Source organism: Peromyscus maniculatus, chromosome 1 (assembly GCF_049852395.1).
Source record: "Peromyscus maniculatus bairdii isolate BWxNUB_F1_BW_parent chromosome 1, HU_Pman_BW_mat_3.1, whole genome shotgun sequence".
NCBI classification, from domain to species: Eukaryota; Metazoa; Chordata; class Mammalia; order Rodentia; family Cricetidae; genus Peromyscus; species Peromyscus maniculatus.
The window spans coordinates 160,837,940-160,864,803 of NC_134852.1; the positions used below are offsets into that span (position 1 = coordinate 160,837,940).

Sequence of the window (26,864 nt, forward strand, 5' to 3'; positions counted from 1 at the left end):
TACCATATTTGTCTTTCTGAGTCTGGGTTACCTCACTCAGGATGATTTTTTCTAGATCCATCCATTTGCCTGCAAACCTCATGATGTCATTGTTTTTCTCTGCTGAGTAGTATTCCATTGTGTATATGTGCCACAATTTATTTATCCATTCTTCAGTTGAATGGCATCTAGGTTGTTTCCAGGTTTGGGCTATTACAAACAATGCTGATATAAACATAGTTGAGCAAGTGCTCTTGTGATATGATTGAGCATTTCTTGGGTATATGCCCAAGAGTGGTATAGCTGGATCTTGGGGGAGATTGTTTCCCAATTTTCTAAGAAAGCACCATATTGATTTCCAAAGTGGTTGTACAAGCTTGCATTCCCACCAGCAGTGGAGGAGATTTCCCCTAGTTCCACATCCTCTCCAGCATAAAGTGTCCTCAGTGTTTTTGATCTTAGCCATTCTGACAGGCGTAAGGTGGTATCTCCGAGTTGTTTTGATTTGCATTTCCCTGATGATTAGGGATGTTGAGAGACAGCTGGGACTGACATACTCTGGTGATGGGATGGCCAAACACCCTAATAGTTGTGCCAGAAACCCCATCCAAGTACTGAGGAATCTGGATGCAGACATCCATGGCTAGGCCCCGGGTGGAGCACTGGGTGTCTAATTGGTGAGAAAGAGGAGGGTTTATATGAGCGAGAATTGTTGAAACCAAGGTTGGATAAGGCACAGGGACAAATAACCAAACGAATGGAAACACATGAACTATGAACCAAAGGCTGAGGGGCCCCCAACTGGATCAGGCCCTCTGAATAGGTGAGACAGTTGATTGGCTTGATCTGTTTGGGAGGCATGTAGGCAGTGGTACCAGGTCCTGGGCTCGCTGCATGAGATAGCTGTTTGAAACCTGGGACTTATGCAGGGACGCTTGGCTCAATCTTGGAGGAGGGGACTGGACCTGCCTGGACTGAGTCTATCAGGTCGATCTCAGTCCTTGGGGGTGGCCTTGATCTGGAGGTAGTGGTGGAGGGGATGGGCTGGGGGGGAGGGGAGGGCAGCGGTAGACGGGAGAATGGGGAAATCTGTGGCTGTTATGTGGAACTGAATAGCATTGTAAAATAAAATAAATAAAAAGAAAAAAAAAGAAATTTCTCTACAGATAAACTCTGGTTTATTTTCAGGGAGTTACAGGACATTTACCAGAAGTGACCATGGGGGTGGTGCTCAAAGTTTATAACAAAGTAAATGTTTAACAGACTAGATTACAGGATAAATATTAGCAGGATATTTGGGTTACTTGGTAGAAAACAGGTCCCTCCCTGATACCAACAACACAACAAATCACAGTTCTATGACTGGTGTGACGTGAAGATGGGCATATTAAGAAGAGCTCAAGAACAACCCTATTTAGTGTGTTTCTGTGAAACAGAACTTTATTTCAATTTTATACTCCCCTGGGTGTAAGCATTACTGCTTCCCATTGGAGACAGTCATTCAGCGTCAATGGCCTTTCAAGATCTCTTGAATCAAGTTGGAAGCATGGGGAGATACCAGATCCTTCAGATGGCTTTCCTTCTTATTTGCAATGTCATGGTGAACCCTCATACTGTTTTGGAGAATTTTACTGCAGCCATCCCTGGTCATCGCTGCTGGGTCCACATCCTTGACAATGACACTGTCTCTGACAGTGACAGTGGAACCCTGAGCCAAGATGACCTCCTGAGGATCTCCATCCCTCTGGACTCCAACCTGAGGCCAGACAAGTGCCACCGCTTTGTCCAACCACAGTGGCATCTGCTTCATCTGAATGGAACCTTCTCCAATGTGACAGAGCCAGACACAGAGCCCTGTGTGGATGGCTGGGTATACGACCAAAGCACCTTCCTCTCTACCACTGTGACTGAGGTAAGTGTAGCAGGAATCTTAAAGAGTCTAATTAATAAAATCAAACCTGAGGCCTATTGTTGGGGTGAATGCTGGAAAGTCAGAGAAGCAGAACAAGCCACAGCTAACCACACCTGACCAATTTCTCAGCTGGTCCTGTTTCCTCAGACTGGAAGCTTCTGTGTCCTCATCCCAATGGCTCTCAGCTGAAGTGCTGCTAGAAGACTGAAAGTTTAACCAGCCAAATGCCTCTAGTTTCTGTTCCTCACGCCTTATATACCTTTCTCCTTTCTACTATAACTCCCTGGGATTAAAGGCTCACTTTCTGGGATTAAAGGCTTGAGTTACCATGCTTGGCTGTATCCTTGAACACATGGATTTCTGCCTCTGGAATGCTAGGTTTAAAGTATGTGATACCAGTGCCTATCCTAAGTATCTAGTGGCTTTTCTGTTCTCTGACTCCACATAAGTTTAGTAGGGTACACAATATTTTGGGGAACACAATACCACCACATTTCCCCTTTTTTGTCTAAAATTTAAAAAAGCTTATCACTAATACAAGAAAAACTATCCAATAAGTATATACAATATATGCAGTCAAGAATTACATCAACAATGTCTAGTCCATTAACATTTGACAGATTCAGACAAAAACATCCTATATATATATTAACAATGTCCAGTCCAGTAACATTTGATAAACTCAGACAAAATTTCATTACTTATCCTATTTAAAACAAGTAATTCCTTTTTAAAAGTTTTTTTCTTTTCATAATAGATTCAGTAATCTACCTTTTGTCATTTTTATATCTTCCTCTTTTTCTTTTTAGTGTAGATTCTGTCATCTACCCATTTATCCTATTATTTCCTTATCTTTTTTCTCAGAGTAGATTTGATCTACTTCATACCTATATTCTCCTTTTTCTTTTTCTTTCTTTCTTTTTTTTAAACAAAACTTCTGAATCTAATCTCCTTGTTCAGCTTTTGTCCTGACCATTAACAATCAACAACTTGTAACTAACCATTGTAAACAATGACAATATACATAACTCATTAAACGACCAAAAACTACCTATCCCACCTCTCGGGAATGTGGGAATCATTTTCTTAAAATTACTTCCTGTTTTCTTGGGGCAAAGACATCTTTAGGGAATCCTGAAAAGAAAAATTTTTAGTTACTTGTCAAGTCCTATATCATTTGTCCAGTCGCTGCATACTGAGAGAATGCAGGGCTTGTTTCAAGTCTTTGTTCAAGTAGTCTGTCAGGCTGGATCATCTCAGTTAGCCATCTCGAAATTGTCCTGAGCAGTTTGTAGTACAAAGTAGATATTTCCATGGTGTTAATCAGCTTAATGACTTTACCATAGTCCATCATCTTTGTGGAGTCCTGTCTTCCTTTTGAAGATTTCAAAGTTGCTGTTAGGCGTGGTCATGGTTCCCTGCAGATTTTTTTTTTTTGTGCCTCCTCTGTGTTTGGAGTAATCACAGTCTGATAAATGTCTGTCTTTTGGAACCATGAATGTTCTTCCCTAGAAGAGAAAATCTTTACAGCAATTTCTCCCCGTCATTTGTCTTGCCAAACTTTTCCAAACTGACCTTTGCTGATGCCTGTAATTCTTCTCTGAACAAGCAGTAGTACATCCTTTGTCCTAGGTAGTAGCATCACCGCGATCACCAACATGATAAAAAGGAGCCAGCAACTCAGAGCAGCTGCCACTGCCTCCATGATCCCACCACCATTTGTGGCTAGGTCCCAGCCGAGGCTTCTACTTAGCAAGCCTCCTAGGCCGGCCTCAAACTCGGCACCCTCCTGCCTCTGCCTCCTTCAGCAGATCCAACCAGAGTACACCACCACAACCAGCCAAATGTAGCTTGGGCCTGAGCTGGGGCCCACAAGGCCACAGGCAAGCAGCTTTTTCATGAATTTGTACCATGAACGTTGGGTGCCAGATGTAGCATTAATCTTAAAGAGTCTTATTAATAAAATCAAACCTGAGGCCTGTTATTGGGGTGAATGCTGGAAGGTCAGAGAAGCAGAACAAACCACAGCTAACCTAAGGTAAGTGCCTTCAATAATATCAACCCCTCAGTGAATTCATTACTGCAGTTTGGCAATAGCACAAATAGTGTATATTATTGGAGCTTACTTACTGCCTGATTAATTGAAAGAGTCTTATTCAATAATTTTAATGACTCAAACATAAATATAGATTTAGGTTTCTGATCCTTTTGTTCTAGTAATGAGCTCATGTTAAGAAGTAATACTTAGAACATGTTGCTGGAGGGCTTCTCTCCAGCTTCTACCAAGGCCCACAGTCCCACAATCCATGTATAAAATAATCACTCAGACGCTTATAATACTTATAAACTGTATGGCCATGGCAGGCTTCTTGCTAACTGTTCTTTTGTATTAAATTAATCCATTTTTATAAATTTATACCTTGCCACGTGGCTGGTGGCTTACCGGTGTCTTTACATGTTGCTTGCCCTGGCGGTGGCTGCAGTGTCTCTCCCCCTTCTTCCTGTTTCCCCAATTCTCCTCTCTCTTTGTCCCGCCTATACTTCCTGCCTGGTCACTGGCCGTAAGTGTTTTATTTATATAGAGTGATATCCACAGCAAGAAGAAATTTAAACAACAGAACCATTTAGCAAAATAACAATAGTAGCTTCTTCCTCAGGACCTATGTCCATCTAAGTAATGGGGTTCTAAGTGGCTTTACATTTTCAGGCATGACTTTCTTCCTCTGTAGAAGGACAAATCCAATCAGAAATGGTTGTTTTCATATAACAGTTATGTCACTATTGCACCACTGACCACACTGCCTTGTAGGTTGGTATTGCAGTGTAGGGTAAAGTGCTAGGTAAGGCCATTGATATCCTTTTTCTACCTACAGTCTGCATAACAACATCTGCAACTAGGAAAGGTAGCCAACAGGGAGAAAGTGTCCAGTTTGGTTTGACAGTGTTCTCTATGTTATGCAAAAAAAAAAGTGTGTGGTGTCTTCAGGAATAGGGTCTTAACATTTAATTGCTGTATGTAACCATGAGCAAGAGTAACAATCTGTGCACTTTTGGAGAGCTGTGGGACCTCTCTGACCAGTAACTTGTATAACATTATTCTGTATGCCTGGCACTGAGATTACTGCTTAACATTGAAGGTCTTTTTGGAGCATCATTGTCCAATCAAGTATTGTACTTTCTTTCAAATTCCTTATTTTAAATTATATTTTGAAATGAGCTTACTCAACAGTGAATTTTCATAACCCTTACAGACATCCTTCAGAGAGACGCTGGAGCGAGGTGTTCGAGGGAAGAATGGGAAGGATGGAAGTGATGTGATTATATTTCAGTTTAAAAATTTTAAGATCAATAAAAAGAATTTGAAAGATGAAGAAGCATCCTTATACATGAACTCACAGAAATAGTGGTTACTTGCACAAGACCAACACAAAATTCAGCCAATCAAAATTCCAGCATAGATTGGAGCAGAACTCAGAAGGCACCACTCCCAGCTGAAGATCTATTAGGAGTTGATGGTTGCTGGGGGAGGGACTATTACCCTACTTTAGGGGGATGGCCAGTACTAGGTTGGCTATGCTCCAGTGAACATAGAGGCAACATTAAGCAAATAGTAAACTATAGAAAAAAAAGAAAAATGACATGATGTTTGAAAAGGGATGTGTTCTGGAATTTCAGAGGTAGTTGTAGGGGATGGCCAGTACTAGGTTGGCTATGCTCTAATGCACATACAGGCAACATTAAGCAAATAGTAGACTATAGAAAAAAAGAAAAATGACATGATGTTTGAAAAGGGATGTGTTCTGGAATTTCAGAGGTAGTTTCAGGGGATATAAAGGTTGGATATTATCATAGTGCTTTGTATACATGCATGAAATTTCAAAGAATAAATTAAGTAATAGTCAGAAAATAAATGTAAAAGACATAATTCTTGTGTGTCTAGTTAGTTTAAGTGCCCAAATGTGACAAGTAAGCACTATTCAGATTTGATTTAAAATTTAAAACACATAGGAGGCTGTACAAAGCCACACTTGTGGCTAAATATGTAGGTCTATGACAGAATGCTTCTGCAGCACTTGTGAGGACCAAGATTCAGTACTGAACACTGGAAAATATTCCCAGTAGCTCACATTTCCTTATAGACCAGAATGTGGGTGATTGCCAGTACACTGTACCCATGCAATTACCCTGAGCTCCATCCTCTGTATTGACAAAAGTTTACAGGTAAATAAGTAAAACAAAAATAATAATCAGGCACTAGTTGTGCTCTTCTTTGAGAGGAGTCATAGAAGAGGTTGTGCACTGATGAATAGGATCTGGTATAAAAAAATTAAGGTTCATGAATCATTGAATTCTAGGGTCACTGTATATGAATTTCAAGGTGTTCTTATTAAATGAAGAACACAGGGACAAATATAGGGGTGAACACTGAAAGATCAGAGAAACAGAACAAGCCTTATGCCACCTCACCTTGCCAATTCCTCAGCTCATCTTGTTTCCTCAGACTAAAAGCATCTGAGTCAAACAAATGGATCTCAGCTGAACTGCTGCTAAAAGCTAAAAGCTAAAAAGTTCCTGGTCCTCATGTCTTATATACCCCTTTGCTTCCTGCCATAGCTTCCTGGGAATAAAGGCATGTGACACCAGGCCTGGCTGTTTTCAGTGTGGCTTTGAACTCACAGAGATCCATTTGGATCTCTGCCTCAGGAATTCTAGGATTAAAGGCATGTGCTACTACTGCCTAAAACTATGTTTAATATGATGGTTTTCCTGTCCCTGACCCCAGGTAAGTTTATTGTGTTGCACAATATATCAACCACGGGCCACATTTAAGAACTTGTTAGATCAGGTTACAAGTTACTACTATAACTTATATAATTACAGAAAGACAACTGGGAAAGTGTGTGTGTGTGTGTGTGTGTGTGTGTGTGTGTGTGTGTGTGTGTGTGTGTGTGTAGCTATATCTGGATAGTAGAAGTCATGTAATAATGCAAAGGGAAGCTGGAGAGGGAGATGGGTTCAGAGGAACAGGAAGCTCATGTTGAATAATTTTGAACAAACTACAGTGACAGGCTGTCATGCTGGTTTACTTCTCTTCCAGTGGGACCTGGTGTGTGGATCTCAGGTACTGGGTTCAGTGGCTAAATTCGTATTCATGATTGGAATTTTGGTAGGAGGTTTCCTTGGTGGCCATTTATCAGACAGGTGAGTGTCTGTCCTTTGCAGTCCTTTCTACATGTGAGTATTTTCATCATCTACAACTCACTCACTCTAGAAAACAGTCATTGGAGATTACATTCCTCTGGGTGTACCTTTGACCTTAGAGATCACTAAACACAAACAGACATTTCAGTTGGTGTTTAAAAGTCTGTGTGTGTGTGTGTGTGTGTGTGTGTGTGTGTGTGTGTGTGTGTGCTGACACAGAACTAACATCCTATTAAACATGGAAGAGGTCAAAAAAGATTAACAGACAAAGAAAAACATGGTATAGAAAAATGAGAAAAGTTAACCACAGGGATTACACAAAATGCTTCCTGTCTCTTCTTTTTAACAGCTGCATTATTCCGCTGAAGGAGTCTTTGTCTTTTCCTCAGGTTTGGGAGGAAGTTAATCCTCACATGTGCTTTACTTCCAATGGCCATCACTGGGACCTGTGCAGCTTTGGCTCCCACCTTCTTCATCTACTGCTTACTTCACTTCCTGAAAGGGGCTTGTGTCCCAATCATATACACGAATAGTGTTTTGCTCAGTAAGTCATAGCTTTGGATTGACATTGTTCAAGCTTTTTTTGATGTTGATGTCCTTCCCACCTTAGTAGAAATCAAGATTCATTTTTCTGTCTTTTCAGTGATAGAATGGACAAGCCCTAAATTCAAAGCCTTGGTGACAATCTTGATAATATGTGCTACCAATTTTGGAAACATAGTAATGACAGGACTGGCATTTGCATTTCGAAACTGGCACCACCTTCAGCTGGTAATGTCCATGCCAATATTTTTCTTCCTTATACCCACAAGGTATGAGCTTTCTTTCCTCCTCTATGGTTTGCACTCCTGAGATGACCATGTCCATTAAATCTGGACATAAGAAATGCATTTGTCACTATCTCTGTGAGCTCATATATGTGTCAGTCCTTTTGTGTCTGGAAGGCAATGTTTCATTGTATGATTGCTCCTCTGGGTGATATAATTAGGGGAAAAATTATTCATAGGTTATTTCAGGAACAGATATATGATGAATAAATATTCCCTATAATATAACAAGAAATTTGGAAATTATCTGGAGAACCATCCTTCACATTCTAGTTCTATGACCTTCATTAAGACCTATATCCAAGTGAGGGGGACAGATCAATGTGACTCCAGGTCTTCATTCTAGGAGTGCAGATGCACTGTATGGCTGAATCACTTTCTGTTTTCCTAGGCAACGAACATCATGATGTAAGATTTTACATTTTGTTATAACTGAAAAACTGATAGGTATTCATTTTAACACAACTATTCAAGAATAAATTTAGTATAGACAATAACTTCTTGAGAAATTATGAACAATATCTTCTTGAGTAGGTGGCTGTCAGAGTCAGATAGGTGGCTTTTTGTGAACAACAAACCCCAGAAGGGCTTACAGGAACTTAGAAGAGTTGCATGCAAGAATGGAGTGAAGAATTCTGAAGGTGCACTGACCATGGAGGTGAGCAAAATGCAAACTTGTTATGACAGAAAGGAAACACAAGCTTGACATGTGTATGAGTTAGTGCCCAGGAAACAATGTGCCATCATTAAATCATTGAATACAGTTCTTTCATTCAAAGAGGACTTTGTAAAAAAAAAAATCCTTCCTGGATGATTTCTTTCACTTTTTAACTTTTTATTAGGATATATAAGTTATACATAATGCATTAAGTCTGAAATTTTATACATGCATATAATGCATTGATTTATTTATAATCCCTCATTATTACCAAACCTAATGATTCTCATATGCTTCTAACTAGTCCTATTTCTACTTTCCAGCATCCTAGTCTCTCTTTTTGTATCTTCTTTTTTTGTGATCTAATTTGTCTAGTTTAGCTCATTTACAGAAACATGTTGAGGATTTACCTACAAGAACATGGGCAACTTAGATGTGGGTACATGACTGAAAAAATGTCTATTTATTCCTCAGCAACCATTAGCTGCCAAAATATCCTCAGGAGGGAGTATGGCTTTATAAGCCCCTGTGCACTAACAATGACTGACTACATACCGGTTGTGAAATGGAGATGGAGCTCATGAGCCCTTCTCTCAATAATGTTAACATTAAGACATGCCCCTTGGGGACCTGCCCAGCATCCTGACAATATCATCTTATGTAAAGTCCTCTTGAAGAGAAAATCCCTCCCCTTCTCTCTCTTCCTTCCTTTCTCCTGGCAGAAAAGGCACACACACCTCTATCTCTCTCTTTGTGTCTGTCAATCTTCTCTTCTCTCTCTTCCTCCCTCTCATTCTTTCTTTACCTTTTCTTTCATTCTCTCTCTCTCTCTCTATTTTTCCTCTCTTTTGCTCTCTTCCCTTCTCACTTTCCCCCAATAAAACATTCCATGTGGGTGCTGTGTCTGCATGGTGTAAGTGACTTTTTGCCATGCACCCATGGCTGCTGCTGGCCATGTCTACATGGCATATCTCCCTCACCTGCCATGGAGCACACTAGCTCAAAACCACCAAGGCCTCTCTCCTGCCATTTTACCAAAAATATACTATCTACCCTCACAGATTGGTATATTTACTGGCATAATATTGACATGTCTTATGCAGGTCATCACAGCTGATGAAAGTTCAAGAGTCCAATGCATATCTGTAAGATGGAATCACACATTTTCCACCACTTCTTCTAGACCTTTATCCCATTTTCATGATGGTTCTGTAACCAGGAAGGGGGTGATAGAGACATTTCCCTTGGAGATAAACACTGAATAGTTGCCTACTTTGACAATTGTGAGTCTACAATGACTGCTACTCACTAAATGCAAAATCTTTATTAAGGCTGACAGCAGCACTAACTTATGGCCATGAAGAAAGATATTTAAAGACTACTTAATTTTTTAGTGCTTAGAAGATTCCATTAGCAGTCCCAGATGCCAGACATGGACCTTCAGTATTAAATGTTTTCATTTCTGAGTTTCAGTCCTATATAGGTACAGTCATTGGTTGTTATATCCTCATACTTCTCTTTTGAAATAGGAACATTTATTCTGTTCTCTTGAATACTAGAAGTAAATCATCTAGTTTATTATATAAAAGTTTGGATTATGAAGGGAAAATCATTGTTGACATATTTTATTGATTTTCAAAATAAAGAATTATTTCACAGAGCACTGAGAAAATTAGAGACTCTCTTGAGTCTCAGCTGAACCTTGGACTTTGCACTTTTAAATGACTTGCATTTCTCCATTGACTAATTCCATTCAAAACGTGGAGATAAGAGTTGGAAAGTTATGGCTCAAAGATGATGTGATCTGATGTGAAGTTGACAAAAAGTAGAGCTATGATGGTTAATTTTGATTGTCAGCTCAACAAGATCATCTAGGAGAAAACCTCCAGGCACATCTGTGAAGGATGACTTAGTTTAGTTCACCTCTGGCCATGCCTCTGTGGGATTATCCTGATTAACTGAGAAGGGAATATCCACTGTAAAGGACAGAAAACCAGCCCAGAACCTGTGTCTCAGAGTATATAAACAAAAACCTAGCTCAGCATAGGCACTGATGACCCACTCTTCTTCACCATGTCACAGCCCAAATGCTGTGCAGTCTTGAATTTCCTCTTTAAATAAATTAGTGCACTGCTTTGATTCAGCCTCACACACATTTTCAGAACATGCTCAGAATACTGCCAGAATGTGTTGTTGTTCCTCAAAGGGGAAAGATGAATGTCCTCTTCCCAAATTCTCAGTGATGTGTCCTTTCCCATCTGAAATCTCATGGAGAAAGCCTTCAGTGCTATGATTTATATCAGCATTTCAGTATAGTGAACTTCCAAAGAAACATTCTCTCTACCCTGCCTCTGAAAACTCGCCCAAAATTCACCACTCAACCACAACACATGGTCTACACCATGGTCAGATTTTTAAGAATAACAACTGCACATATGGCACTGAATTATTTTGTTGGCTACATTTGCTTTGCTATGACCAAGATCGATGTGACCAAGCCTCATGACAGAAACAACAAAGTGGAATAAAAAGGATTTGGGATCACAGATTCACAACATTCGGTTTATCATAGTGAACAGGCATGGAAATACTGAGACAGGACTTTGTGGCAAACGCTCATCACATCATGGTGGGCCAAGAAGCATAGCCCTAACCAAAGACAGCTACCACCTTCAAAGGCTCCCCCATGAGGTATGCTTTACCTCCTGAGAGCTCCTCAGCCTCTGAACATACAACCAGTCAGAGAACCAGCATCTCAGTATCACACTATGTATTCTTTCAAATATCAGGACTCCAAAATGGACATAATAACCTTGAGGCAAATTCATTTTTCTGAGTCAATTTTCCCATCAGTGGTAGAATGACTAAACATGGGATGCACATTAAAGAAGAATGAGACAAAAAGAAATAAATCAAAGAAAACAGGCAGACATGCACACACACGTGAATGTACAAACCAGAGAACCATACTAAGCTGCTATATCATTCAAATTCATTATGATATGTGGGAGCCCGTTTTCAAGTTCCTTGTGGCTTTACCCAGCAGGTCCTCATAGAGAGGATGATAGGACCACAGGTATGAGTGCAGGTGCCTGAGGTGGTCTGCACTTGGCTGTGCTGGGGGGGGGGCGGGGAGAGATCTTTTGCTCCACAACTTGGCATCTCTATAAATACCCAGGGGCAGAGACATTCGGGGCCATTGGAATAGGTTCCAGGGCCTCTCAAGTCTATCCTGTATTTTCTATATATTTCCACAATCTAATTCTTCTATTTAATATTTCCCGATGTTCATACTCAAGAAAACTCTGGGGAACTGTGAGGTTGGTGGGAAATTCCCCTGCAATAATATGACAGGAGTTTTGAACCAGAATATAAATAAATCTGTACTTGCTGTCAACATTCTGTAGCCACTTACTGTTTAAAACTTCTCCCTAGAAATAACAAGAGTTTCCTTTATCTCTTTGGCTCTCACTTCTTAACATTTTTATTATGCTTGCCATTGGTCCCCTGATGTCTGTGTTTTTCACTAGACAGAAGTAGTTGCAGTAGAATATTTTAAAGTGTGTTACTTCTGTTTATATTGCATTTGTTTCACTCTGTGAAGTTGTGTTACCATGCCTGTGTAAAACACCTGATGGTTTAATAAAAAACTGCCCAATAACAAGGCAGGAGAAAGGATAGGTGGGGCTGGAAAGCAGAGAGTGTGTAGAGAAGGAGAAGACTGGGAGGAGAGGTGGAGATCAAGAAGCCATAGGTGGAGGACCCCAGGGGCCAGCCTCCCAGGTACACAGCAAGCAACAGAGTAAGAGACACACTTACCGAAGTTAGAGAAAAAGAAAGGCCCAGAGGTAAAAGGTAGTCAGGACATTTTAAGTTAAGGAAAGCTGGCCAGAAACTAAGTCAAGCTAAGGCCAGATACTGATAATTAAAAATAAGCCTCCGTGAGGGATTTATTTGGGAGCTGGGTGGCAGGCCTCCCAAGAAAAGAGTAAAAACAACAATATCTAGTAGATTCTGACCTGGTATTCTGTGAGTGCCCAGTGTGCTCCAAAATGCTCATCATTTTGTGCAAACTAAACAGTTCTCAAGACAGGGTTTCTCTGTGTAGCTTTGCACCTTTCCTGGAACTCACTTGGTAGCCCAGGCTGGCCTCGAACTCACAGAGATCCGCCCGCCTCTGCATCCCGAGTGCTGGGATTAAAGGTGTGCGCCACCACCGCCCGGCCCAGCTAAACAGTTCTTGATGCTCTTGCTGAAGGTTGTGAGAACTACCATGAGGGAAGAGCTGGAGGCAACACAAACAAAACCTTCTCTGCGTGACTTATTCCGCACCCCCAACTTGCGAAAGCGTGTGTTTCTCCTGTGCCTTTTGAGGTAGGCTTCATACAGTGACTCTTAAAACAGTAGAGAGATGAATTTTCACAATTCAGTGTTGAAGATAAAAATGAGGGATTTCTGTGTCTGGTGGTATTCTAGATGTTTTGAATATAGAAGCACAGAACTAATTATAGAGTGAGGGGTATGTTTTTACAGCACCCTGGCAGAGTTGTCAATGCAGACTCATGGCGAATCTTCAATCATGTTCCAGACTTCTCTGTAGTTGCCTTTTGTCATTCTACATTTCAAAGGAAATAAAATGTCTAATGTAAATTACACACATATATGCATTTCAATAATATATACAAATGTAAAGTGATAATATCCTCACTTGGGGAAAGCCCAGTTAAGGACCCAGGCCACTTGCAAATGAATAATTAGTTTTCTCCAATGGAGTCTCACTAGGGAAACAAACGACTCTTAAGGGTAGGCCCTATTCCCAACAATACATGGCCAGCACAAAAAAACACAGTGGTATCTTTGGAGGGTTTTTTGTTTCATATTGTGTGTCAAGGCATTTTTCTAATCTTACAGATCATTTGTGTATACATTATGGCTTCCCATGTTTGTATAGGATCCTGTGTCTGATCATGTGTGTCTCTGTATCTGTATGTGTTTCTTGTGCTTTACTCTTTTGCTCTTTTTTTCTATCTGTTCGTTTGTCCTATTCTGACCGGTTTTTGTTTTATCTCACCTTAGTTTATTATGATTCCTTAGAGGCCTGTGTGCTTTCTAAAAAGAGACAGAAATGGTGTGGACCCTCATGGAAGGGAAAGTGAAGAAGAACTGGGAGAAGTTGGGGGGAAATTTAATCAGAATATGTTATATTAAAATATATCTATTTTTAATGAAAAGAAGCCATGAAGCTGGGAGTGGTCAGGATGTAAAAGTGGACTAGTAAGAAATTGTGAGGAAGAATAGGGAAGAATATCATCAAAATACATTGTATGTGGTTCTCAAGAAATTAGAAAAATATTTTTAAAATTAAAAAAAAATTATACCCTTCACTAAGATCATGTTGAAAAAAATAACTCTAAAAAGCTGATTGGATTTAACATGCATTCCACAAATACTCTGCCTCTCCTTAAAAATCAAAGAGTAATATGTCCTGTCAGGATACAATGATTTTATGATGATTATTACATTATCACTCAATTAAATATAAATAGGTCAAAATACAGATAGGCCATCATATGTTAACAACTAACACCATCTTCTTGGGATAATCATATTCTTGGCTTTGGACATCAACTCTAAGTAGTATGATGTGACTCTCCTCTTTGTTTCTTACAGATTTACAACAGCAATTCCTATATTTGGCTTCAGCATCCATCTCCAACACCTGAAAAGTAATGTCTTCCTAATGCAATGTCTCTCTGCTATAATGTCCACCCCAGCCTATGTTGCTTCAGTGTTTTTACTGAGCCACATTGGCCGTAGAATAAGTCAACTATTCCTCTGTTTCCTATTTGGAATCACCATCCTGGCTACAGTGTTTGTTCCTGAAGGTGAATAAAAAGCTTATAGTAAGAGGGGAACAAATATCCAGTCCTTTTCATCAGTGATTTTCAGGTCCTACTTACCAGAAAAAAATAGATCCAGAGATTTTTCTGAAAGCAGACATTTAGGAAATTTTCCTCCAATCAGACACTGGGGGAAAAATCAAAATCAGTAAGGGGTTTAATTATATGAAAGTCTAGTACATTCAAGAAGTATCTGGAACATTGAAGCCATTTATTCCCAAGTTTCTACAGGTCAGTAATAGAACATTTACTCATTATTCAATTACATTTTTAATTAAAATGTAATTAAATTATTTTTAGCTTCATTGTCCTCATTCCAATCCCTTGGAAGTATCTGACCCTCCCTCATTCATTCTCAATGACATTTTCATAGCGGTCATGTAGGTTTCAGATCTTATAATTCTGATCCAAAATGATCTAAATGTACTGTCACATCCTCTGTCCCACTGAGTCTTGTTGCTTCAACTTGAGTGACAAGATGTTTCCCAAACTGTATGAATGTAGTCGTGATACTCAGGACACTCCAAGTACAAACCTAATTTGGAGAGTTGTATCAAGATAATAAGCATTGCCTGTGTTGATTACAAACCAAGTACAAGAAAGAAAGAGTGGTCTAGGCAGCAGGACTGCCAGGCTGAACCTGGTGGTGTTATGTGGATGTGGGCAAGGAGCACAGTTCCCAGGCAGTCCTCAAGTTTTGCTGAAGCTCGGGACTGTGGTATGTTTTAAAACCTGCACAACTCTTGAATGTCAGCAGCAACTCCCTTATTCTTGAATCTTGAAACACCATTTCAAATTGAACTGATTCCCATCTTGCCCACGTCTCTCCTTCCATGACACTCTTCTACCATATTGAAAGAGAAAATGAATAAATATCTCATGTGCATATTTGGAGTCACCCAAAATGCAAGTGCCAGGATTCTGCAACTTCTATTCATCTAATTTGTATTATGTTTTTATAACATTTACTTTTGTTTCTGACATTCATGCAGGTGTAGATAGAATGTAATATGGTCAGATTCATCCTCCCTCATTCTTATTCATGGCATATTCCTGCTGAATATTCAAATGAGTACACAGACCTCTGTAATTTCCCCATGACAGCTCTCCATTCTGTAGGAAGGACAGTGAGATGCTGGGTAGAAACCAGGGAAGTCGATGAGTATCTCCTTGATTCATCAAGCTCTCTACTTCTGAAATGTGTCAGAGATACCAGGTGTAGGAATACAGTGAACCACAGTGTTGACTCTCCATAAACCAGTACTTGCAGATAGGTCGCCTTCCTTAAATTATTACCCACTGAGGACTTTTACTCTTGCAGTTTCTCCACTCTGTATTCCCCACTTACAAGTGGAAAGTGAATTCCTTCACCTCAGAATGACCACTGTCTCTGATTTTCCTCTCCACAGAAATGCGGACCCTGCATGCGGTTTTGATAACACTGGCAGGAGCAAATTATGGTGTGATTATTACCAGTATTATTCTACATTCAAATGAGCTACTCCCCACCGTGATCAGGTATTTGACTTGGTGTAAACACTGGGTAGTTATCAACAGTAATCAATAGTAGTAATTACAGGAGTGACTGAAGTTTCTAAGAAATTTGCTTTTTGCAAGATAAATTAGTCCCCCTGTCATCCAGCTGTATTAAATAATAAAAATCTCATGGAAATATTTGGAGCTACCCAAAACATAAGTGTTATGAGAAATAAGAGTTCTGTCCCATTCATGTATAATTAGGTTCTTAGGAAATTTATTTTGTTTTAGCAATTTCATGCAGATATCGACTGTACTATGGTTATGTTCACCCTCTATCACTCTTACCTACATGCCATTCCTGCTGAATTCCTTCTTCTCAGCTGCTGCCACATCTACCGTCCCATCTCTGTGTTCATGTGTGTGGGTGTGTGTGCATACGCACACATGCACACATGCACTCGAGCACCCCTGCATGTGCTCATGTACTTGCCGTAAAGTGGGTGTGAGTAATGGATCTGGTCATCACATTTTCACAAATGCTTTTTCATCCCTCTGTTCCCTCTTCTGCAAGCCCTTCTTCCTGCCAGTGGAACCCCTTGTCCCCGTCATTTCACATCAACGCCAACTTCTCAGCTGATTCTCTTTCTTCAGACTGAGAGCCTCTCAGTCCTCATTCGAATGGATCTCAGCTGAACGGCTGCTAAAAGCTAAAAGCTTAAAAATTCTCTAGTTCCTGGTCCTCTCACCTTAGATAACTTTCTGCTTCCTGCCCTCACTTCCTGGGATTAAATGCGTGTGTCTTTCCCAAGCAAGACATGAGATCTCAAGTCCTGTAATTAAAGGTGTGTGTCCCACCATGCCTGGCTTCTATGTCTGCCTAGTGGCTGTTCTGTTCTCTGACCCCAGATAAGTTTACTGGGGTGCACAATATATCAACCACAAACATGTAGCTTTTTCTTTCTGAGCTGGTGATATCATGAATCGAAGTCCATCCATTTTCCTACAAATGCTGTAATTTCGTTTTTCTGGGGGGGCAGAGTAGTATTCCAGTTTTATATGTATTTATACAGCACATTTTCATTAACCATTCAACTGTTCTAGAAAAACTACTTTCATTCCATTTCTTTCCTATCATAAATATGTCAACAATATACATGAGGGTGCAGATATTTCTGTAATAGAATGTGGAGGTGCAAGGGTTTATGTCCAAAAGTGCAATTGCTAGGTCCTTTGGTAGTTATAGAATTAACTTTTTGAGAAATCTCCAAACTGATTTCCTCAATGGTTGTATTAATTTGCATCACACCAACAGTGAATCAGTGATGCTTTCTCAGCACATTTTCTCAAGTATTTGTTGTCAGATTTCTTGATGATACTTATTCTGATCAAGGTGATGTGATATCTCAAAGTAGTCTAAATTTGTCTTTCCTATGCTACTAGGGAGACTGAATATCTTTTAAAATACTATTGTCCATTTATGTTTCTTTTTTTCTTTTTAAAAGCTATCATTTCCATATATTTGCCCATTTGTTGACGTACAGGTTTATTTATTTGCTGTTTAATTTCTGCACTTTATAAATTCTGCATATTCCAAATTTTTCTGAAGTGTAGCTGGTAAAGCTTTTCTTCAAAGCTGCAGGCTGTCTCTTTACTCTGCTAATCATTTCTTTTGCTGTGCAGAAATTTTATTTTCAATTAGACTCATCTGTTGGTAACAGGATTTGATTCTGTGACATTGGCATTCTACTGGTGTTTGGAAAGTTGGCTTGTCTCAGTATCTTAAATGGTCTCCCTTATGTGTGTTCTAGACATTTCAGATTTTAGGTTTAAAGTTAGAGGTGTTTATTCAATTTTGAAGTGCTTTTGCACAAAGTGAAAGAATCAAGTTTTATTCTTCTGCTGATAGTTGGCCAGCACCATTGGTTGAATAGGTTATCTTTACTCCAGTGTTAATTGCTTCCTCCTTTGTTAAAACTCACTTTGTTTTTTAGCACGGTTTTATCATTGTATTTCCATGTCCTCTGTTCTTTACCACTGATCCTCCTGTCTGCTTTTATGTAAGTCCCAGTGTAGCTCTATAGTGTAATTTGAGATCGAGTATTGGAATACTCCCAGCATTGTTCTTACTGTTGGGATTCCTTTTTTTTTTCTTTTTTTTAAATTTATTTTACAATACTATTCAGTTCTACATAATAGCCACAGATTCCCTTGTTCTCTCCCTTCCTGGCCCCCTACCCTTCCCCCCCAGCACACGCCCCATTTCCACCTCCTCCAGATCAAGGTCTCCCCCGAGGACTGGGATTCCTTTCAGAATTTACATCCACTTGTGGTTCCATATGAATTCTTTTATAGTTATTTTTATATAAACATGTGAAATATAACACTAGAATTTTGATAGGTATTATATTTATTCTGTAAATTAATTTTAGTAGTATAGCCATTTCCAAAATGTTAATTCTGTTAACTCAGGAATGTGGAATGTCTTCTAATCATCTAGTTTCTTTTATTTCCTTCATACATTTAACTTTCATTGTGCAGATCTTTCACCTCTTTGGTTAGATATATTCCTAAATCCTTTTTTGGGGAATTATTTTGAATGGGATGTATTTCCTAGTTTCTCTCACTGAGAGTAGACTGATGGTATTAATAAAGGCTACTGTCTTTTTATAATGATTTCTGTTCTGCAACATCACTGTAAGTATTTAGTAGGTCAAATAGTTTTCTGGTAGAGTCTTTTAAGATCCTTTGTCAGGGTCTGTCAGAGTCCAGCTCTGACCTGTCAAAAGGTTCTTGGGGGAAGAAGAGGAGAATGAGGAAGTATTAGATAGAAAGATAAGAGATGATAAGAAAGACAGAGACCCAGGATAGCTTCATGAAGGCCCAGGGTCAATACCCAGTCACTTAGAGATTCATTCTAAGGGATTTTTATATAATGCCAAGGAGCAAGGCAAAAGACCTCCCCCTTTCAAGATCAAACCACAATTTACAGCCAAGTGCAGACCCTTCAGAACTCCTGGAAACCATGCCAGTGGCCAAATCATTTCATTATGCAGCCCTACTAGGTAAAGCCAGCTCAGATTCTCTGACCTTGACCTTACTTACTAGGCAGCCTCTGTGGGCATCCACAATCTATTAAGTAAAGAATCATGTCATATGCAAATAGGGACAATTTGACTTCTTCCTTTACTGATGTTATTACCTGTTTTATGTGTTTCTCTTATCCTAATTGTTATACCTAAATCTTCATGCACTATATAAAATAAGAGAGAACCATATGTGCATACTCGCATCATTCTTGATTTTAGAAGTATTGCTCTCAGTTTTGCTCCATGTAATTATTGTATCCAGCCCTTATTATTTTGAGGTATGTTCCATATATTCCTAAAGTTTCCAGAACTTTTATCATTGAAGCATACTGAACTTGTCAAGTGCCTTTCCAGCATCAACTGAAGTAACTATGTAATTTCGGTCCTTCAGTTGGTTTATATGGTGTATTATGTTTTTGACTTACATATTTTGAACCAACCTTCCCTTCCTCGGATGAAATCCACTTGGTCACAATATACAATCTTCCAATACATGTATTTTTGAATTCTGTTTGCAAGTATTTGTTAAGAGGTGGGTGTGGGGGGTGGTTTGTGGGGGGAAGTCTTGGTGGTGGGAAGAAGGAGGACAGGTGAATCTGTGGTTGATATGTAAAATGAATAGAAAATCTCTTAATAAAAAAGAAGGAAAGGTTTAAAAAGATTTTTTTGTATGTTAATCAAAGAAATTGGTCTCCAGTTTTCTTATTTTTCCTTTCTTTTGTGGTGTTTTTACATGGTTGTGGTATTAGGATATTACTAGATTTATTAAATGGATTTGGCAGTATTCCTTCATTTTCTATTTTATGTAACAAATTGAGAAAGATGAGTCTGGTCTTCCTTGAAATTTTAATGGAATTCAATCAATCCATCAGGTCCTAGGCTTTACTTTGAGGGAAGACTTTTCATAACAGCTTCAATCTCATTGCCTGTGATGTATCTGTTTAAGTTTTCATGTCTCAGGGGCTTAATTTTGGTAGGTGATATTCATTTAGAAGTTCCTTTACCTCTTATGGATTGTCCAATTTTTCAGAGAATATGTTTTTGCAATCAGTTGTAATGATGTTCTGTATTTCACTGGAATCAGTTGCAATGACACCCTTCTGAGCTCTGATCTTACTAAATTTCATCTTCTCCCCTTTTGTTTTTATCAGATTAGCCAGGGGTTTGTCAATCTTATTAAATTTTGAAAGAAAAACTCTTTGCTTGTTTGGCTTTGTAAATTGTTCTTTTAATCTCAATTGCATTAATTTATTCCTTACTCTTTATTATGTCTTGCTATCTTGTCTGTTTAGAATTGGCTACTTGTTGTTTTGAAGAGCCATGAGGTACATCATTGGGTTATTTAGTTGATATGTCTAAGATTTTCATATGAAAGTTTGTTGCTGTAAACTTTCCTCTAGGGATTGCCTTGGCAGCGTCCCAGATGTTCTGATAGGATGTGATATCATTTTCACTTGTCTCTAGGAACTTTTTAATTTCCTCTCTGATTTCTGGCATGACTAACTGTTCAGACAAAAACATGTTGTTTTCTCAGGGACTATGGAAGTCCTACCCCTCTATAGTCCCCTCCCAGGGTCCAGAAAGAATCTACAACTAGCGGGTAATTATTCTTTGATGATAAGGAATGAATCTATGTATGTAAAACTCCTTATCCTTTATTATTCTGTGTCAGTTCTCTCTCTACACAGCTTCTATTCTGCTCTCCTGCCTAGCTCCTTTCTTGCCCGATTTCTTTTTATATTTATCTGCTGTCTCCTCTAAATTCAATCTTAATTCTCTCATATTAGTTCTGCACATCTAAGTTCATCCATCTAGTTCCTTTCCATCTTAGCTCCTCTCTCATCCTTTTTCGTCTTGTTCTTCCCCATCTGACTCTTCCTCATTTTCCATCTTGTTCCTCTAGTACTCTCTTCTAGCCCTTCAATCTAGTTCTTCCCATCTAGTTCTTCCATTCTCTTCTCCATATCATTCTCATGCTTCCCCCCCCAAAAAAATATCCTCCTCTAAAAAAGTCTCCTTATACCTCTCCATGCCCTCATCTCTGAATTATTTAGTTATAAACCCAAGCAATAGCAATCCTCTGGCGGAGCAAAGTCACCAGACTTGAATTCTTGCATGGTCATAAAGGCAGATAAGAGTTTTCCCCTAGGCAGTGACCATCAGGCTTTTTTTGCCACCCAAAAGGGGAGTGATAAAGGAGGAGGTCAACTGAGAGCTAATGATTGGTTAGTATATTGAAAAAAGGGAATTTATGTGCTCAAACTACATTCCTAGAAGTGGTTAGGTAAAAATGTTAGGAGTTTATAATGTTAGAAAGGCTTCATAAGAAAGGAGAGTCTTAGCTAAAATTGTACAAGAAATAAAGCTGTCCGTCTGACCTAGGAAACAGGCATCATTTCCACAAGGGTGTTACCTTAGTTCAGGAGATCCTTTGGCATTAGATGCTTTATAGGTATTTTAGATAAATACACTGTTAGGAGTTCTTGGAAGCACACATAGCATTACAAGAAAATCATTGAAGGAACAAGGTACTATATACACAAATCTAAAACATCAGCAAGACCTCTTAAGCCATGGCCTTATCTTGGGTAATGTCCTTGAACTTTCCAAGCAGTAGCTTTTGTCATAGTAGCTGAATTCCACTACATTTTCCTGGAGCCTGCAGCATTGTTTAGAGTCCAAGTTTTTTGTGGTTTCTGTAGTTTCTCTTATGGTTGATTTCGGGTTTTATTGCATTATGGTCTGATAGGAGAAAAGGAACTGACTCAATTTTTCCCTTCTTAGATTTCGCTTGTATCCTATGACTTGACCAGTTTTGGAGAAAGTTCCATTTACTGCTAAGAAAATTGCATATGTCCTACATGTTGCATGGAATATTCTGTATATATATGTTAAGTTCATCCATAGTATACATTAGCTCTAAAGTCTCTATTTATACTTTGGAAGACCTAACTAAATTTGAGAATAGAGTATTAAAATCACTCACTATTATTATAACATCAGAACCTATAGATATTTTATGTCTTTTTAATGTTCATTTTATGGAATTGGAGGCTCTAATATTTGGAGCATAAAAGTTTATAATTGTATATTATTTTGATTAATTGTTTGTCTTATTAGTACATAGTGTCCCTTTCTATCTCTTCTAAGCAGCTGTAATGTGAAGTTTGTCTTGCATGATAGCTACACCTGCTGGTTTACAATTGATAGGCAGTTTGTTTTCCATCGTTTCACAGGGAGTTTTTCAGTATTTGCTGGATGAGATGTTTTGGCTACAATATAAAATTGGTTCTTGCTTTTTTAATTCTCTGACTTGGTCTGTGTCTTTTTAGGGGTAAGCTCAAGCTAAGTACACTTAAGTTTATTATACAAATGGTTGATATTTCCTAACAATTTGTTAGGTGAGAGTGGATTTCTGCATTATTGATTGACCAGAACCTGAAGGAATAAGGGTCCCAGATGGAGAGGTGTCAAGAGGGGAGGACAATGGGTGAGAGTATAATGAAGACACAAAGCTAGGAATAGGAGGTCTACATTAGCTGATGACTCATGACAGCAAGTTGAATGAAAAGGTACAGCCTCCAAAATACTGTTTGCAGGGGGGAAAGGGACAGAGTCATCAGAAAGCTAACACATGATGGGATAAAGTGAACAAGAACCTGTACCTAGTTTTCCTGCCTTGCCCACAGTCAGGACAAATCTTTGTCACCCACCAGTCCCATAGGCGTTCAGACCCAACCAAGTAAACACAGAGACTTATATTGCTTACAAACTGTATGGCTGTGGCAGGATTCTTGCTAACTGTTCTTATAGCTTAAATTAATCCATTTCCATAAATCTGTACTTAGCCATGTGGCTCATGGCTTACTGGCATCTTCACATGCTGCTTGTCCTGGCGGCAGCTGGCAGTGACTCCTTCTGCCTTCCTGTTCTTTCCTTTCTCCTCTCTGTTAGTCCCACCTATACTTCCTGCCTAACCACTGGCCAACGAGTGTTTTATTTATTGACCAGTCAGAGCAACACATTTGCCATACAGAACATCCCACAGCAAGAACCTTATAAAACAATGTTTTGAAAAGAGATCACAAGGTATGTCACAGACCAATGACAAAGAAGCCTTGGGACTATAAGACCCAGCTCCAGACACTCTACCAAGTCTGCCCCTAGACCAGGACACAGAATTAGCATTCCCTTTGTTCTTTCATCAAGGCAGTTAAGAAAGGCTTGGAAAGGCCTGGCTGCCAACAGTGGATATTTATTTTCTTCCACCAATATTGATTTTGAGGGTTTGTTGGGTTGCCATGTTAGACATGGTTGTTTCTTTCCAAAATGAACTTTATTCACCTGTGCTTTTTATTAAGTGTATGCATGCATGCATTCACTTGAAGAAAGCTGCCTCTCATCTTCCTCCCTGCAAATCATCACCTAAGAAATTTCTGCATTGATCACCTGGTTGTCAGGAATCACTTTATTTTGTATTTGTCTTGAAATGTCCTCATTTCTCCATTAGTTTTAAAAGATAAATTTACTGGCTATGGCGTTTTGTGCTCATATTTGTTTATATTCAAAGCTTGGAATATTTCATTTGATGCTCTTCTGACTTGTATGGTTGCTGGCTAAAAGTCTGGGATAATTCTGCAATGGGGCCTTAGTGTGCGAGTGGAGGCCTTTTTCTTGCATATTTCTGGATTCCTTCTTTACTTGTATTTTGACATCCTGATTACAATATATCATGGAGTATTTCTTCTCTTATTTTGTCTGTTCTATACACGTCTTGAATTTGGATGTCTGCCTTCTGTACATTGGGGAGTTTTCTGCTATAATTCACTTAAAGGTCTGTCTATTCCATTTAATTTTTCTTTTTCTTCTTCTATACCATGAATTATTGGGCTTGGCCTCTTGGATATGTCCCAGATCCTATTGGAATATGCTGTTCTAGTGCTTCTTCTAGGAGTAATGACTACATGGCATTAAGCTATGAGGACTGATGAAACATGATGATATTGAATGAGTTGATAAAGTTGTCATGGTTGTTTGCCAGAGGACCAAGGGTGGGCTAGATACTAAGCACTAAAGTGACCAGCTGGAATCAAATCTTGGCCTTTTAGATTCTATGAACCTGCTGGAGGCAAGATACCAAACTTAAGAAGTGAAATCTGTCTGCTATCAGAGGGATGTGATTGGCACCACAGGCCAAAGTAAACTATAGGACTACAAAAATATAGACTCCTGGTCCTGGAGTGACCTTTGACACTGGAAACGTCAGAACTCTGCACCAATAATGACCTCAGAGATGACTAAAAGCAAAGCTCCAGTTTCTCAAGGGATGCTGGGAACACTGGAGACAAAGCTGTGCAGTGAACTCTGAGAACACTGCGCTAGAGACCAGGTGGCAGGTTCCTCTCTGACCCTGCAATAATGGGAAGCCTGAGTGCCCTGTGCTCTCTGGTCCTGTTGTAGCTGGAGGTCTTATCACCTAGTGATCTATTATTTCTCAGAAACTTAAGGTTGTTTACCCAGAGCTCAGTCTTCCTGAGAAACTGGAAACCTGGACACCTGCTCCTCTCTGGTCCTAAAGAAACACATAATCTCTTCTCCTTTAGTGATTTTTTTCTGCTTCCTTCCTGTTGGCATTCCTAGTTTCACACCCTATACCCATATCTCACACACACACACACACACACACACACACACACACACACACACACACACAACTTCCATAAAAGCTAAAATGTAATCTGCATGTAAGAGAAAACACGTAGGATTCATCTTTCTGAGCATGTTATAAATGACTTTATAATTTGACCTTGACAAAATTACTATCAAATAAAACAGAAATTCCTAAAGCGGGTAACAAAAATCTTAAGTTAAATTATTCTGCACATTGAATTTTGGTTAATGTAATCACAAATACATTAAGTTCCAGTTTACTAGATTTTTTTTCTCAATTATGTTTTATTTTCCAAGGGCGACGGCAATAGGAGTCACTGTTACTGCTGGTAGTGTGGGGGCAGCCGTGGCTCCCGTTTTAATGACCCTCACGATGTACTCTGCCTCTTTACCCTGGATCATGTATGGAGTCACCTCCATCCTTGCTGGCTTTGTTCCTCTTCTCCTTCCTGAGACCAAGAATAAGCCTCTGCCTGACTCTATCCAAGATGTGGAAAATGAATGAGTAACACCTCTACCCCCCACTTGAGGGGACTTGTATGTCAATGGTCTATGATGTAAAAAGCAAAATAGCATTCAGACCATCTCTCTTCCAAGGAATCAGACATTTGGGCTTTTTCCCATGTGGTCCTTGAGTTTGGCATAGGAGTCATTTCTGTATTGTAGCATAAGGTAGATATAAGTGGGGTTGGATTTCTCTAGACACAAAGACCAGCTCTACTAGGATGTACTAGGAGATTTATTGATAAATAGGCAAATTGATGTCTTCTGCCTACTATGCCTTTATGTAAAACACATAAAGCATATGTGTTAATGTGGTGCATGTGTAATGTATATATGTATGCAAAGGCCAGAGAAGGGCATTAGATGTTCAACTCATTCTTTTCCCATTCTGAGGATTCCATCAATGAACCAGGAGCTGGAATGGAGACCAAAGAGTACCACAATACTGCAATTAGAAGCATTTGTGTCCATGCCCAGCTTTTTACACAAGTTCCTAGGATTTGAACTCAGGAACTGCTTCTTTTGCACAAAACACTCAATGCACTGAGCTTTCCCATTAAACCATGAAACAGAAGTTCTTGCCTAAATTTCACAATTATGCACAAATACAAATGGCATTTCATCCTTAAGAATCAGAATCATCTGTCAGCCCAGTGAGTACTGTCAAGCTGTTTGAAACTGACAGTTTTTGGAGGCTTAGGGGTCTGCCATGATCACTCAGTAACTTAGAGGAAATAGAACCCGACACAGGTGACAGTGAGTTTTTGCTGTGAGATTCAGATCATCTTGGTTTCATTAAGTATGAAAAGTTCACAACAGAAAGAATGACAAGGTCAATAATGAGATTAAACAAAAAGAATGAGCAGGATTTTTAAATGTGGGTGTATTTCCTGTGCGCTTTTTCCTCCAAACCTCCTTGGAAAATGCTATGACCACCAAGGTAATAAGCATCAAAGCTGACTCTTACATGTTACTAGGGAGGAGTTGGTTTTTATTTCCCCAGATTTACTTAAATCCTTTGGTAGGAATCTTACTTTACAAAAGATGATGGGTGAAGGATGAGATTGTTCTTATGAATTCAGGATATAACTTTATTCTGTGTGTCCTTTCAGGTTCGTTTACACGTTGATTGTATTTGTTGTGTGTGTTCTAGGTGGAAAGGTTCAAGGCATTCAAATGAGGAAGGTGCTGTCATCAAAGTGATACCATTTTAAGAACTCTGAGAACTGGCCTCTGGTCAAATAGCAGGATAAAGAAAAAAGTCACTCAGAATGTGCTGTCCCAGGAGCATTCCTAGCTATTAGCAAATTTTTCAATAAATGCTAATGCAAATATGGATTGTATTTTATACCATTTTACTAAATTATTATACATGAAACACCTATACTTATTCACAGTAAGAAATGTGGAGATTACATACAAGTGCCTGCCCTCATCCCACAGATTGGGGCAGCAGATGCCACTACAATGAACAAATGTGTGATGGAGACATGGGAAAGACAGAGTATGTGGTAGAGATGGGAGAGAAAGAGAAGTACAGCAATTCATGTGCTGTGGATAGAGGTGGAGGTCCAAAGGCTGTGAGGAACAGACAGATATGAGGAGCCTTTACTGCCTCTTGAAGTCATGTTGATGTCCTGGAGCCCT

General features: G+C 39.3%; 2 protein-coding genes across 3 annotated transcripts in view; both read left to right on the forward strand.

The window, feature by feature from the left end:
- LOC102915364 (solute carrier family 22 member 19-like) overlaps nt 1-26,864 on the forward strand; it is a 334,849-nt gene that overhangs the window by 293,551 nt on the left and 14,434 nt on the right. The gene's annotated exons all lie outside the window — the stretch shown is intronic.
- LOC143266859 (solute carrier family 22 member 19-like) lies at nt 1,286-26,565 on the forward strand. 2 transcript variants are annotated; one of them, XM_076558884.1, is made up of 10 exons: nt 1,286-1,891; nt 6,990-7,093; nt 7,483-7,637; nt 7,737-7,905; nt 8,455-8,578; nt 12,837-12,952; nt 14,249-14,304; nt 15,888-15,996; nt 25,011-25,214; nt 26,371-26,565. In XM_076558884.1, exons 1-10 carry the CDS (start codon nt 1,490-1,492, stop codon nt 26,429-26,431), a joined length of 1,500 nt encoding a protein of 499 aa, XP_076414999.1. In that variant the 5' UTR covers nt 1,286-1,489; the 3' UTR covers nt 26,432-26,565. The 2 variants fall into 2 exon arrangements, with proteins under 2 accessions (XP_076414999.1, XP_076414996.1); XM_076558881.1 differs by having other exon boundaries at nt 1,288-1,891; nt 14,249-14,463.

Bases quoted from the DNA above. Each gene is read 5' to 3' on its own strand.
- LOC143266859 (XM_076558881.1), top strand. From the start codon at position 1,490: ATGGCCTTTCAAGATCTCTTGAATCAAGTTGGAAGCATGGGGAGATAC. The intron at 7,906-8,454 runs GTATGAGCTTTC...CTTCTTGAGTAG, and splicing joins TTCTTCCTTATACCCACAAG to GTGGCTGTCAGAGTCAGATA. The intron at 25,215-26,370 runs ATGAGTAACACC...TGTGTGTTCTAG, and splicing joins ATCCAAGATGTGGAAAATGA to GTGGAAAGGTTCAAGGCATT.